Source organism: Chanodichthys erythropterus, chromosome 20, assembly GCF_024489055.1.
Source record: "Chanodichthys erythropterus isolate Z2021 chromosome 20, ASM2448905v1, whole genome shotgun sequence".
NCBI classification, from domain to species: domain Eukaryota; kingdom Metazoa; phylum Chordata; class Actinopteri; order Cypriniformes; family Xenocyprididae; genus Chanodichthys; species Chanodichthys erythropterus.
The window spans coordinates 28,751,263-28,766,542 of NC_090240.1; the positions used below are offsets into that span (position 1 = coordinate 28,751,263).

The 15,280-nt window shown below is 35.3% G+C and overlaps 1 protein-coding gene across 2 annotated transcripts; it reads left to right on the top strand.

The window, feature by feature from the left end:
• Positions 1-479: 479 nt before the first annotated feature.
• Positions 480-14,752, top strand: LOC137008868 (sodium-dependent lysophosphatidylcholine symporter 1-like). 2 transcript variants are annotated; one of them, XM_067370615.1, is made up of 15 exons: positions 480-612; positions 860-979; positions 2,511-2,635; positions 2,823-2,955; positions 3,279-3,357; positions 6,396-6,559; positions 7,252-7,342; positions 7,538-7,659; positions 7,848-7,931; positions 8,859-8,942; positions 9,740-9,852; positions 11,679-11,822; positions 11,986-12,162; positions 12,967-13,010; positions 14,394-14,752. In XM_067370615.1, exons 1-14 carry the CDS (start codon positions 538-540, stop codon positions 13,007-13,009), a joined length of 1,554 nt encoding a protein of 517 aa, XP_067226716.1. In that variant the 5' UTR covers positions 480-537; the 3' UTR covers position 13,010; positions 14,394-14,752. The 2 variants fall into 2 exon arrangements, with proteins under 2 accessions (XP_067226716.1, XP_067226717.1); XM_067370616.1 differs by lacking the exons at positions 7,538-7,659; positions 14,394-14,752 and having other exon boundaries at positions 9,740-9,779; positions 12,967-14,370.
• The last annotated feature ends 528 nt before the right edge of the window (positions 14,753-15,280 follow it).

Here is a 15,280-nt window from a genome sequence, read left to right on the forward strand (position 1 = left end):
AACACAAATTAAAAACTTGAAAAGGTGAGCAGGGTTTGGATATTAAATAACTAGAGACGGCTCAGATAATGAAATAAATGCTAATCTAAGCTATGTTATAATGACATATAATCACTCCAGAGAATGCAATGTCATAATATTTCAGTCTGCTTTCTAGGAAAGAAAATAAAATTGTCCAAGAAAGACGATAAAGGTCTAAAACACGTGACAAATTACCCTGATATTTAAGAAAAATATATATGCTTGTCCCGAGAACAGTTCTACCTTTTTCGAGTTCACAAATATGATTCAATATTAAGAGATTGTTTTTTGTTTGTTTGTTTTTTTTAAACAATAATAAAAAAACCTGTCAGAGAAAACACACAACTTTTGACTCTGCCAGAGAAAGACAATGCCGTTAAGCAAGATTGCGCAATGTGGGTTCTGGACATCCTCAAATGCTCTCGTACAGAATGAGCCACGCCTACTTTGCGTCAAGTATAAGAAGCGCTAAAAACACTAAAATAGCCTACAACTTCTTTTCTCGATAACTGAACGATGGCCAACAATAGACTGAACAATCTAACTGATGACAACATTGCCTGCGCGACAGAAGATGGCGACGATCAGCAGGTATGATAGGCAATAGCCATATCATTTTTAGAGAGAATTCTTTGTAAACATAAGTGGGTTTGGAATGTAAATAATATAACTTACATGGAAACTCTAAAAGATGTTGGAACAATTTTTTTTTTTTTTTTTTTTTTTTTTTTGCTGGTGAATATAGCTTATTTTTCAGACTTGTTTTATATTAAAATGCTTCATGTCATGTTTTCTTGTAAACGCTGAACCATAACATCAACATGCTGGTCTCGTGCAGAAAACTCCAGGCATCCCGTTGTCCAGGAAACTGTGCTATGCCATTGGAGGAATGCCTTATCAAATGACTGCAACCGCCAAGGGCTTTTTCATGCAGATCTTTTTACTGGACGTTGTGAAGGTGAGGAAAAAAGAACAGAAGATGTGGTCTTCAGCAGCTGTCAGTGTTGAACACCATACAGATAGATGTCCACTGTACAAATTCAGTTTCACAGCAGCTCTTCACACACACACTTGGTAAAACATGACTAATACGTAGAATAAATATGTTAACTCTATAGTAGTGAAGAGACCTTGTTATATCCATTGAACTTAATTTTGTGAAAGTTACATTAAGGAAGAAGAATTATTTAACACTACCACACCCATTAATTAGGTGATCCAGGAAATCACCCTATAGAACAGCAATATCAATGTTATTTGTTTAGTAATGCAAAATGTGTGTATTATTTACATAATTATTATGATTAGTTGGCATTCTGACTGTGTACACTAATATTTTTTAATGGTTTTAAAAGAAATCTCTTCTGTTCACCAAGGCTTCATTTATTTGATCAAAAATACAGCAAGAACAGTAATATTGTGAAATAGTTTTACAGTTTAAAATAACTGTTTCAGTGATCAGTGTCATGATCCTTCAGAAATCATTCATTTGTTGCTCAAGAAACATTTATTATTATTAAACACTTTTATGAGGATTCTTTGATGAATAGAACGTTCAAAAGAATAGCATTTATTTGAAATATTAAGCTTTTGCAACATTATAAATGTCTATACTGTCACTTTTGATCAATTTAATGCATCCTTCCTGAATAGAAGTATTAATTTCTTTAATTTTTTCCCCAAAGATGTTTCTTGAGCAGCAAATCGGCATATTAGAGTGATTTCTTAAAGATCATGTGGCACTGAAGACTGGAGTAAAGATGTTGGAAATTCAGCTTTGCCAACACAGAAATTAACTGCATTTTAAAATATATTCAGATAGAAAACAGCTATTTTAAATATTTCACAATATTACTGTTTTTGCTGTATTTTGGATCAAATAAATGGAAGCCTTGGTGAGCAGGAGAAACTTCTTTTAAAAACATTAAAAAATCGTACCGGTCCATAGTGTAAATGTGCCATATTGTTTGATTACTTTTGAACTAAATATAATCCAGTCTGCTGTATAACTTAAGTGAGCATCACTTTCCAAAATCGGACCCAAAAAATGATAGTTAATACGAACAATAAGACAACAAAGACATCCTCTAGTGGTTAAAGATCTAGGCTGGTAAATAAAAGGTTGTAGGTTCAAACCATGTGTGTTCAGTTTTCTATTTGAGATCATTTCGAGGCAATCGCTGTGTGATCTGTGAACAACTGAGGATTTATAAAACGCATGAGGCTCCATCATGGTCCACCTTAACTGCTTTTCTCAGTTTGCATGCCATGTTTGCATGCCACGCTCAACACTGTTTACTTCCTTTTAGCACAGGAAGTAAAAAAAAAAGATGTGAAAGATCCTGTGAAAGATAATATATTATGTACTTTAACAACTTGGTAGAACATTGTTTTATAAGTAAATGTTTTTATTACAAAAAAGTTCTGTTACAATAATGTGCAGTAGTGAGTATTTTATGTCAAATCAGTCAGCCAAATGTTTTTCATAGATGGAAGCTTTCTCTGCATCCATCATCCTCTTCCTCGGTCGAGCTTGGGATGGCATTACGGATCCTCTGATTGGATATACTGTGAGCAACAGTGGACGGACCAGAATTGGCAAACTTATTCCTTGGTGAGTGAGTGTACCTGTTAATATCAGACTACTTCCTAAAATCGGACCAGAGTTTACTAACATTTATACTACATATTTTGATATATGATAATGGATTGTGCGTTTTTTTTTTTTTTTTAATTGACTTTTTAATATGCCGAATGTGCATCATTTCGTGCCACTCTGCTCATCCACCCTCTTTACACAGGATTGTTTTCACAATGCCACTTGGGGTCCTATCGTATGTTATGCTCTGGTATACCCCACAGCACACCATGTCCTCTGCCTTCAGTTTCAGCTGGTACTTCATATGGTGCTGTCTGTTTGACACCTTCATGAGTGTAAGCCCACTATTACTATTATCTGCCCACAGTTTTCAGTTGTTTTACACATTCAGTGTTAAAAGCTGTTAAGGGCATTTCCTGCATAGGGGAATGGCCAAATTTAAATTAGTTTTTGAATCAAAGGAAAAATGCATAAGAATTTGAATTCATTTACATTGCAAACAAAAATACAGTGTCAGTATTTTGCCTACCTCTTTCCTCTGAAGTACTCAGGGTGATTAAATATAGTACTCATTAAACAGCTGTGTTTGCTAATATATAATGTGTTATATGATTCATGACGGACTCCAAACATTTCTTTCTCTTTCTGTCTTGCTCAGTGCTACCATGTGCCGTATTCTTCCCTAAACATGTTTCTGGGGGGAAATGAGAAGGATCGAGACTCAGCCACTGGTTACAGTAAGAAAATATAGCCTCAAGCGGCAATCATTGTGGTTCAAGGCAAGCACAAATAGATTTCGAAGAAGATTAGATTTGGGCGAGTTGATAGAATTGCCATGCATGTTAACTTGTGTTGCGTTTTTACTAGCAAAGTCAATGATTTTGAATTTCCACTGATACTGTTAGTTAGGTTTTGATGAAACAGCTTACAAAAATACTTCATGACAAATAAATCAGGGAATATTCTGCCATTGACAGATGCAAAAGGACTGCAAATAAAAGGATTTCATATCATATGTCTCTAGTGGACAACATTAGTATTACAGCCTTCACTCTTCATTCACTGAGACAAAAAATGGCTGGTAGCATATGAAATTCATTAACTTTGGCATGTTTCCACAGAATGTTCTGGTGTCCATGTGCACCAAGTTTTATGAAGTTTGGACATAGGCCAATTAGTCATTATATGCCACACTCAAATATATTTCAGCCTATATATGCTAATCAAATAAATAAATCATAATTATTTTGACAACTTTTTGTCAGGAGCTGTGTTGGGCTTGTTACTTAAAACTTGTTACTAGTTACTCCTTTCAAAAGTAATATTATTACTTTCTGGCAACAGTAATTAGTTACACTACTAGTTATAATACTTTTTCTTTACGCCCCACAGAAGTTGTAATTGTGTATCTTCCCCATAAAATTCTTCTAGAATGTTACTAACAACAAATTTCTTCTTCATGTCGTTCCAAGCTTGTATGACCTTAATTCATCTTCGGAACACAAGTTAAGTTATTTTTGAAGAAATCCGATAGCTGGACTCCTCAATAGACAGCAATTTAACACTTTCAAGGTCCAGAAAGGTACTAAAGACATCATTAAAACTGTCGAAGTGACTACAGTGGTTCAACCTTAATTTTATGAAGCGATGAGAATACTTTTTGTGGGCAAAAACTAGACAAATATAACAGCTTTATTCTACAATCTCTTCTCTTTCCTGTCATTATCCGTACACAGTTGCCGCAGTAAGCAAAGTGAAGGCTTCCGTGTTTACGTCCGAATGCTGGCAAAAGCTGATCATGTGAGCAGTTCGACGCACGTGTGTGATACTGACACAGTAATAATGAGACAATAATGAGCCGGTGTTCTGACGTATAACCTTGAAACGCTGGACGTAAACAATGTACCAGAATGACACAGAAGATATTGTTGAATATTTGTTATATTTGTTTTGTTTTTGCACGCAAAAAGTTTTCTCGTCGCTTCATAAAATTAAGGTTGAACCACTGTAGTCACGTTAACTATTTTTTCGGTGTATTTAGTACCTTTCTGGACCTTGAAAGTGGTGGTCAAATTGCTGTCTATTGAGGAGTCAGACAGCTCTCAGATTTCATCAAAAATATCTTAAAGGTGCCCTAGAATCAAAATTTGAATTTACCTCGGCATAGTTAAATTACAAGAGTTCAGTAAAGGGAAAAGACATACAGTGAGTCTCAAACCCCATTGCTTCCTCCTTCTTATGTAAATCTCATTTGTTTAAAAGACTTCCGGAAAACACGCAGATCTCAACATAACACCGTCCGTTACATAAAAGTCGGGATCATTAATATGTATGACCCCAATTTTTGCATATATGCCAGCCCATGTTCAAGGCATTAGACAAGGAAAGGCAATATTAATGTCTGGATCTGTGCACAGACAAGGTAAGCCAACAAGAACAGCAAAAAATGGCAGATGGAGCAATAATAACTGACATGATTCATGATAACATGATATTTTTAGTGATATTTTTAAATTGTCTTTCTAAATGTTTCGTTAGCATGTTGCTAATGTACTGTTAAATGTGGTTAAAGTTACCATCGTTTATTATTGTATTCACAGAGACAAGAACCGTCGCTATTTTCATTTTTTAAACACTTGCAGTCTGTATAATTCATAAACACAACTTCATTCTTTATAAATCTCTCCAACAGTGTAGCATTAGCCATTAGCCACGGAGCATAGCCTCAAACCCATTCAGAATCAAACGTAAACATCAAAATAAATACTTTACTCACATAATTCGAAGCATGCATACAGCATGCATGACGAACATCTTGTAAAGATCCATTTGAGAGTTATATTAGCTGTGTGAACTTTGTAAATGCACTGTAGTATAGTCGAAAGCACGTGTGGCAGGGAGGAGGCGAATTAAAGGGGCGGCGCGCTGCCCAAATCAGTGTATAGTTAATGATGCCCCAAAATAGGCAGTTAAAAAAATTAATAAAAAAAAATCTATGGGGTATTTTGAGCTGAAACTTCACAGACACATTCAGGGGACACCTTAGACTTATATTACATCTTGTGAAAAAGCATTCTTGGAAACCTTTAACTTGTGTTCCGAAGATGAACAAAGGTCTTACGGGTGTGGAACGACATGTGAGTAATTAATGACAGAATCTTCATTTTTGGGTGAACTAACCCTTTAAGATGAGTTAAAAACAAAGTGGTGAACTTTGAAACTTTGCTTCATTGCTTGAAATCCTGACAAACATTATTGCATTGTGTCCTCTACACAGATTTACAATGTTTCTCTATCAAAGACCAATAGATTACAGCAGATTCAAATTTTACAATATTTCAAATACAAATCATCAGTTCTGTACCAGTAAGTGTTATGCGCCATTCAGAATTGAATTGAGCATGTTTTTTTTGTTTTTTTTACACTCCTGAATTTGAATTTAATTTGAATTGAGACAGCACACAGAAGAATTACTATTTAAAATTCTGTAAGGAAGTAGAATTAAAATGAATTGGAACTTGAATGTTGTCTTCAGTTTTGAAAAAAGTTTAAAACGCATTAACATTTGATGGTTTATATTGCTTATAAGGTTTATATTCCTTTCAGACAGAGAGAACGATAGAAAGAGAGATCAAATTTATTAATGAAGAAACTTCTTCTCTTCCACTTTTTTTAATAATGTATAAGCAGGATACAGTGGAAATACCTTAGCTGCAGTATGTTTCCTGTATAAAAGAGATACAAGTCAAGAACATTCCTTTCTCTCATGATACAGGGATGGGCATGGAAATGTTCGCTACACTGGCGGGGGCTGCCATTCAGGGTCAGATAGTGGGAGCGCACCATGCCAAAAAAACACGTGACTGCAGCTTACAGAATGAAACGGTTGGGTTTTCTGGGAACCACACAGATGAAATATCTGTCGCTCTACAAAACACAGTGAGTTTTTTCCATTGTGTCAAACACATTAACAGATATACTGGAATTTGTCATTAGTTATTGCACACATATTGATTACGAACTATCAAGGCAACTGTATCAAGGCAATGTGTAGAAGATAAGACGCTTTTTGTTTTGAGCAAACTGAATTCCTAACCTCAACAACAAAGTATCTTCTGATATTTTAGTTGGAGATTTAGCTGAATATATACTCTGTTTCAAAAGTTTGTGGTCAGAAAGATTTTAATGTTTTTGAGAGAATTCTCTTATGTTGAATAAGTTTGCATTTATTTAATCAACAAGACAATAAAATATAATGAAATAGTATTACAATTTAAAATAACAGTTTTTTATTTTAATATACTTTAAAATGTTATTTATTTCTGTGATGTCAAAGCATCATTACTTCAGTGTTCAGTGTCACATGATCCTTCACAAATCATTCTATTCTGATTTGCTGCTCAAGAGACATTTCTTATTATTATCAATGTTGAAAATATTTATGCTGCTTAATATTTTTATAGAAACCATCATACATTGTTTGTCAGTATTCTTGGATGGATAAAAGAAAAACATTTATTTGAAATACAAATCTTTTGTAATGCTAGAAAATAGATTTACTCTCATATTTGATCAATTTAACGTGTCCTTGCGGAATTAAAGTAGTTCCATTTGTCTTTTAATTTCAACAGAGAACAGCCTATTTGACTGGTGCACTGATATTAGGAATGCTGTACTTCCTGTGCTGCCTCGTGCTTTTTCTTGGAGTAAAGGAACAGTTGGGTAAGTCCAAATGAATTAACACAAGTTCAAATACCATATGATGTTGTGTTTACCACACATTCTTTCAAGCTTCACAAATAATACCACATCTGCTTCAAACACTTGTACAACTATATATTATTTTCGGCCAAATTACTACATCCAGAAACTTCTAGACTAATTTAATGATTTGCACGTGTCTACATTTCACTTTAGCCCCTCTGAGTAAACTGGACCGCATAAATGTCTCTTATCTTACTGGTATAAAGCTGATGTTGGGACACACTCCATATGTGCGGCTTGTATGTGGCTTCCTCTTTGCTTCAATAGCATTCCAGGTCAGACATTTTTCTGTTTAAATTATGAATGCATTCTTGTGGTTGAAATACCAAGAAGAACATGTTTGCATTGCCTAGAAAGATGCCCTGTTATGTATTATAGGTTTTATATTAGTCATACAGTCAAAGAGATAACAAATGGATTTTATAAAGCATGGCGATTATCGTGATAAGAATATTTTTTTCAGATGGCTCAGGGAAATTTCGCCCTCTTCTGTACTCATGCAGCGCATATGGGAGAATATTTCCAGCATCTTGTTCTCTTGTTATTGGTGAGGGATCCATTATTTCAAAGTTTATACATGATCTGACCTGTAAAAAATGTGTCAGGCTTTTGTAGGTGTTACCTAATGTAGTCTGGTCAAATTTAATAGAAAATAATATGTTGACCCATTATTTTGGATGTTACAGCATGAAGTATTATATTATTATATTATTTTAAAGCACAATATATTATATGTTTTTTAATGTTTATCTTAAAAATACTTTTAAAATTATACAATATTCAGCCCAAGCTTTACTCACCCTCAAGCCATCCTAGGTATATATGACTTTCTTTTGTCTGATGAACACAGTGGGAGTTATATTAATAAATATCCTGATGCATCTGAGCTTTATAATGACAGTGAACGGGATCAATGAATATGAGCTGAACATAATCCACGCTGCTCTGGAGGGTTAATAAAGGCCTTTTGAAGTGAAGCGGTGCATTTTATGCATTGCAAAAGTTATGCTTATTTCGTAAGTTGAATACGGGACATAGTGTAAGCGTTTTGAACTGTGAGAGTTTGACACTTTCTATGTAAGTTGAATATGGAAGGCGGTCTGGTGGAAGCTAGTTATTTTACTTTATAACTTGTTAAATATTGATATTTTTTTATACAAATGCATCGCTTTGCTTCATAAACATACTCCTGGAGCCGTCTGGAGTACGTTTATGATGGATGGATGGACTTTCTTGAACTTCATACTTGTTGGTCCCAATACACTGCCAATATAAAGCTTGGATGTGTCAGGATATTTATTAATATAACTCTGATTGTGTTCATCAGAAAGAAGAAAGTCATATACACCTAGAATGTCTTGAGGGGTAATTTTCAATTTAAAGTGAACTAATCCTTTAACTTAATTTTTAAGCAAGTTGCATGGTATAGTATATTAGTTATAAAAAAATTGTAATTCTTTCTGCTCCTCTACAGACAGCAGCCACAATATCCATCCCAGTGTGGCAGATGTTATTGATCAAAATAGGCAAGAAAGCCACTATATTCATCGGCCTTTCAGTAAGCACCATTCTTTGTTACTGGCTTTAAAGGATTAGTCCACTTTTAAATAAACTTTTCCTGATAATTTACTAACCCCCATGTCATCCAAGATGTTCATGTCTTTCTTTCTTCAGTCGAAAAGAACTTAAAGTTTTTGATGAAAACATTCCAGGATTTTTTTTTCCATATAGTGGACTTCAATGGGCACCAAACAGTTGAAGGTCAAAATTAGTTCCACTGCAACTTCAAATAGTTCTACACGATCCCAGATGAGAAATAAGTGTCTCATCTAGAGAAACCATCACTCATTTTCTGAAATAAATTGAAAATTATATATGTTTTAACCAGAAATGCTCATCTTGAACTAGCTCTCTTCTTCTTTATTAGAATTCCAGCAGTGTAGACACTGCTAAGCGTATTACTGCCCTACACAGGTCAAAGTTTGAACTAATTGTTATATACTATTCAACTAGCATATTGCATATAAAAATTTGTTCAAACTTTGACCTGTGGAGGGCAGTAATACTTAAATTGTGTAGAACAATTTGAAGCTGCAGTGAAACTAATTTTGACCTTCAACTGTTTGGTGCCCATTGAAGTCTACTATATGGAAAAAAAATCCTGGAATGTTTTCATCAAAAACTTTAATTTCTTTTCGACTGAAGAAAGAAAGACATGGACATCTTGGATGACATGGGGGTGAGTAAATTATCAGGAAAAGTTTATTTAAAAGTGGACTAATCCTTTAACAATTAAAACTGTATATTTGTTTCCAAGGTAAATTGTTTCATCTGTCTTTCTCCTCTCCTCTGCAGATGGATATCCCAGCTCTAATTGTGATATCTCTAGTGAAAAGTAATTTACCCGTCTTCATTATTATGTCTGTGTTATCTGGCACAAGTCTGGGAGCCCTATTTTTACTCCCTTGGTAATGTAACCCTTATAAAATATCTCTTCTTCATTGTTAAAGCCCTTAATTGCATCAACACATACTCCACACCATCAAATGAGCATATTGCATTATTGAAACATTACGCTAACCCAGATAGTGGTCAGCTGGGAATTGTATGTAATGCTTGGCAGTCTTTTCAGAATGACGTTATATTGAAACTGGACCCCCATGACTGGGAAAACGTATCCTCTTATGCTGTAATGCACATAGGCAAGATAGAAAGTAAGATAGTAAGTCAGTAAGAGTTTTTTTTTTTTTTTAAAGCTACAGTCCATAACTTTTTTTGGTTAAAAATGATCCAAAATCAATTTTTGAGCAAGTACATAACCAGCCAGTGAGTGTTCAAAAGCTTGTAGTAATGTTTCATAATTTGAGTGGTACTGGTACTTTTTCGCGGGAAATACGAGTTTGCCGTCATTACGTCAAATCTGTATAAAGAAGGACACTGCTGGTGGTGGATCTAGAAAGGTCTCCCCCTCGGAACGCGATTTCGGCCGAGGGAGAAACCCACAACAACACCCCCCATCCCCTGCCCTCGCGGAAGTCTGTGAACGCCACTGCATCGGATGATAATACACACTATACACACAGTCACACAATGTTGCTGTTGTTAACATTAACAATTGAACTCTTTCGAACGTAAGTTTAAAATTCTGTCTGACCCCCCCAGCGTGAGTTTTTTAAAGCGACCGTTATTTAGAACGCGTCACTTTATTGTTTCCATGGTGACGCGTCATTACTTGTTACGTGAAACAACGCAGCTTTCATTTAATTTTTTTTTTTTTATTATTGAAAATATTCACACATTTGTTAACTATAGCATGAAATATCTAATATTTTGATTGCCAAATATGTGCAAGTGGATATGTTTTGCTGTTTAAACACCAGTTGAGCCATATGCGCGACGGGCGCCGCCATGTTAGTTTGCGCCGCACAGAGAATCGGATCTGTTGGATTTATTGTCGTCTAATTATAATGGAAAGGGTTGTTATTTCTGCTTCTATAGACATCATTGTGTATTTTACAAACTCGAAATATATTGTTTTGTTAGTACTCATGTGTATTTAAATGTCTGAAACGCAAAATAAACATTATTTGGTTGAAAATACTGCATATATGTAATATGAAAAGCGCTGCGCGCGTCCGTCTCTGGTTTAGCGCCAGCCAAATTTTTGAATTTGGCAGTTGATCATGTGATGCACTGAACATTCTAATCACACCGGTGTGATCGTACGCGTCAAAGGGTAAAAAACAAAGTATAGGCTAACAATAATAATTGGCACAGTTTGATGTGATGTGAGCTAAGCGATCGTTAGATTTAATTGGTAGTGCGATTTATTGTAATGCTGTTTTTTCTCAGTTGGTCAGAACATAATTTTCTAGTGAAAATTCTTAGTTTGGTCTGTATCAACAATTAGATTCATCTGCGCTGAGGAGCCATGGCGATGCACATCCCACATAAATAATAATTCCGCAAATAACTGCAATTGCAGGTTTCAAACTTACGGAAAAACTTACGGAATGCAGCTTTAAAAGAAATGAATACTTTTAATCATCAAGGACACATTAAATTGATCAAAAGTGACAGTAATGACTTTTACATGGTTGCAAAAGGTTTCTATTTCAAGGTTTCTTTTGAACTTTCTATTAATTAAAAATGTATCATGGTTTCCACAAAAATATGTCCACAACTGTTTCAATATTGATAATAATAAGAAATGTTTCTTGACCTATTTATGGTCAAATTATGTATGGAACATGCCATAGACCTACTATAAAACCAGATTAATTATTTATTTTAGGTCAATGTTGCCAGATGTAGTGGATGACTTCAAGGTCAAGAACCCATCTTGCCAGGATCTAGAACCACTATTTTACTCCTGTTATGTTTTCTTCAACAAATTTGGTGGAGGCATGTCTGTTGGAATCTCTACTTTGGTACTACAGTAAGAGCTTCCTCCAATCTGATTGTTTTTTAGTTGCTAACAATGGTAACATTTTTTTTTTTGGAACATCTCCTGTGCCCTATGTCTTTATTTTAACCCCTAAAAACCTAAAGTGATGGATTTCACAACAGTACTTTGTTAATATTCTTCCTTAACTTTTCAGCTTCGTAGGATACAAGCCTGGTGCTTGTAGACATAATCCAGCGGTCATACACTCGCTGCGGGTGCTCTTCGCTCCAGTGCCCATCTGCCTGTTGCTCATCAGCTTGGTGCTTTTTTACTTCTATCCCATCAATGAAGAGCGACGGCAGGAAATCCAGAAAGCTTTAAGGAAAGCAGGGTATGTGTTTCTGTTTGTATAACAAAGAGGGGGTTATTTTTTCAAGAATTAAAGGGTTAGTTCAATTAAAAATGAAAATTCTGTCATTTATTACTCACCCTCATGTCGTCCCAATCCCGTAAGACTTTTGTTCATCTTCGGAACACATATGAAGATCTTTTTGATGAGCTTTCTGTCCCTCCATTGACCGTTACACAACTGACACTTTTGACGCTTCAATAAGTTTATAAAGAGATCGTAAAACTAATCCATAAATTTTCTGAAGAGACACGATCGCTTTATATGATGAACAGATTTAATTTTGGCTTTTACTCACATATAAACATTGATCAGCCAACATAAACAGAAGGTCAACCAAATTTGACAAGAATGAACCTCATTGGTTCTTCTGGAAGCTGTGTATGTGCTGTGTTACATGAGAATGAACCTCTGGTTTTCGCGCGTCAAGCAATCTTGCTTGAGCTTCCGTTTACCACAACTGATGTGTGAGTTGATGAATGTTTATATGTGATTAAAACCTAAATTCTTCGTCATATGAAGTGATAGCGCTTCTTCAGAAAATTAGGATTAAACCACCCAATTCATATGGATCAATTTTTAGGACCTCTTTATGAACTTTTTGATGTGTCAAAGTGGTAGTTGTGTAGCTGTCAATGGACCAGTTAGTCTTTATATTCATTTCAACACTAATATGTTAAGTAATCAGTGATGTCTTCATGTTCTCACTCTGTGTTCCAGTTTTGCTTCAGCTTGTAATAACTGTACTAACTGTGCCTTCACTGCCTGTTTTCTTGACCTGTACAGGACAGAGACCAGCATGAAAGGAGAAGAAGAACTGAGCCTATGAAGTAATCACTTAGTATTTACATAAGGAGTTCACTACTTTTATGGGTTGTGGAACTTTTAATAATGAACATGTTTTGTTTTCCATCTCAGTGGAAAGGCTTTTCATTGTCCATGTTGAATGTTTCTCAATCCTGTTCTGGAGGGATCCCAACACCATTTAGGAATCTCACTAATCTTACACACTCAAGATAAATAAAGGAGACATTCAAAGCCTGTAGTGCTACGTGGCTTGAAGACCAGTTGCGTAAACACAGTCACTGTTAAGACTGTGTCTTAAGAACTAGTCTGGCCAACTAGTCAAGGGGTAACCAGTCTTTCTTTTTGAATTCAAATTAGACCAATCTACTTTTTTATGTAACTGACATTAAAAAAAGCTATAAAAAAAGTTAATCATGTAAAAAATTACATGATTAACTTGTAAGACTATTCTAAGCAGTTTATGCAACCGGCCACAGGATTGAGAAACATTAGTCGACTTATAAGGTGCAGAGTGCAATTTCTGCATCATATCCAGACAGAGTTCAATCCAGACAAATTCAACAAATAATGGCTTACTGATAACTGTCTATTCATATTAAGCTGAGTATTATTACATTGAAAAGATAGACACAGCTAGTCATGTATGAATGGACTTATATCAGCATTTTTGATCCGAAAAAGTAATGATGATATTGATATAAAAGTGTATAAATAAACAGCCATGTGCAAGTATGTGCAAGGTCATCTTTTGCAGTGCAGAAAACAGCACAGCGCCCTCTTGCGGCCAATAGTTATTGAGGCCAAGTGTCTTTCACCACAAAATCAAAGTTGACAATTCTTGTTTTTTATGGTATGTAGCATACCTGTCAGCATCACTGGTAGAAATGGGAGGAGAAGACTCAGGTGGTGATCTGGCGAAAAAACCCAAAACAAAATATACATGTAAATTTAACAACAGCTGGATGGAAGAATGTAATTTCATATCTCAAAGATGGGCACGGTGGGAAAAATTACGTTACTCAGCACATTAAATCACAACGGCACAATCACGCAGCATAGGCACAAAAAGGCACACCGGCCATTGTAATGTACAATGTTAAATACATGTGTTTTGTTAAATGTTCCACAGTTACATGCACCAGTGTTTCTATTTATGTAATAAAATGTGTAATAATAGTAAAAATAAATGAATATGTCACGTTATTATAATGATCATAATAATCCCCACCGCCCCACTCTCTTCCCTGGATTTTGGTAATGTTGACAGGTATGGTATATAGCAGTATTTAATATAATTGATTTATCCGTGCACATTATTATTTTTGGATGCCCTTGTAATGTTCAATTAAAATAATTTCCCCTCCCTCTTGCAAATGTCTTCTCTTTTCTGATGATGTGTGTTTCAGGGTGAAGGACCAACTGTCACTCACATGAGATCAAAACAAAAGCACACAAGCATTCAATCAATTCCCCATGGACAAAATCAAGTATGCCCTACTTTTTCCCTTGTCCAGAAAGCTGTTTCACTTGTATATACATCACAATAGGGAAGAAATGGCTATTGCAACTTCTATTTCATGCTGAATTTAAAGTAACATCCAAAAATGAAAATTCTGTCATAATTTACTAACTCAACTAGCTGCACGATTCTGGATAAATTGAGAATCACAATTTTATTTTTCAGACAGAGATCACAGTTCTCCCACTATCTGAACAGAAAGCTAAACTAAATACAAAACAAATACCAAAAAAAATTAAAGCTGCAAGCATTGATGAAAGGGCCATCGCACCCATGCCACCTCCACCCGATGGTTTTAGGAAAACAGCACGGTGGGCAATATGAATTTAGGTATATAAATATAGGAAGATTACATCAGTCATTTGTATTTGCAACACTTCCTGCTACCAGATGGTGGCGCTATGTCTATAAATTTTGGCATGTTGTCTTCAGGCCAGGGCACTTACCAAACATGAAGTTTGAGGGCAGATTACACATTGTATGCTTGAGTTACAACAACTTCCTGTTTCAAAGCGATAATAGCATGCTTTAGCACTCAGCTAAGTGTCGCTAGCATGTTTTAGAATTTGTAGCATGTTTAGTAGGCTACTCAATTGCATATTTTAGTATGTTGCTAGTATTGCATCACAGTGTTAAACACATCACTTTTGTGTTGCCAGTGGGTGGCGCTATTACTATAAGTGAATATTGTCATGTAGATGTGTTCAGGGCAGGACTCTTCTCAAACGTGAAGTTTGGGGCAGATTGGACATTGTATGCCTGAGTTACATCAAC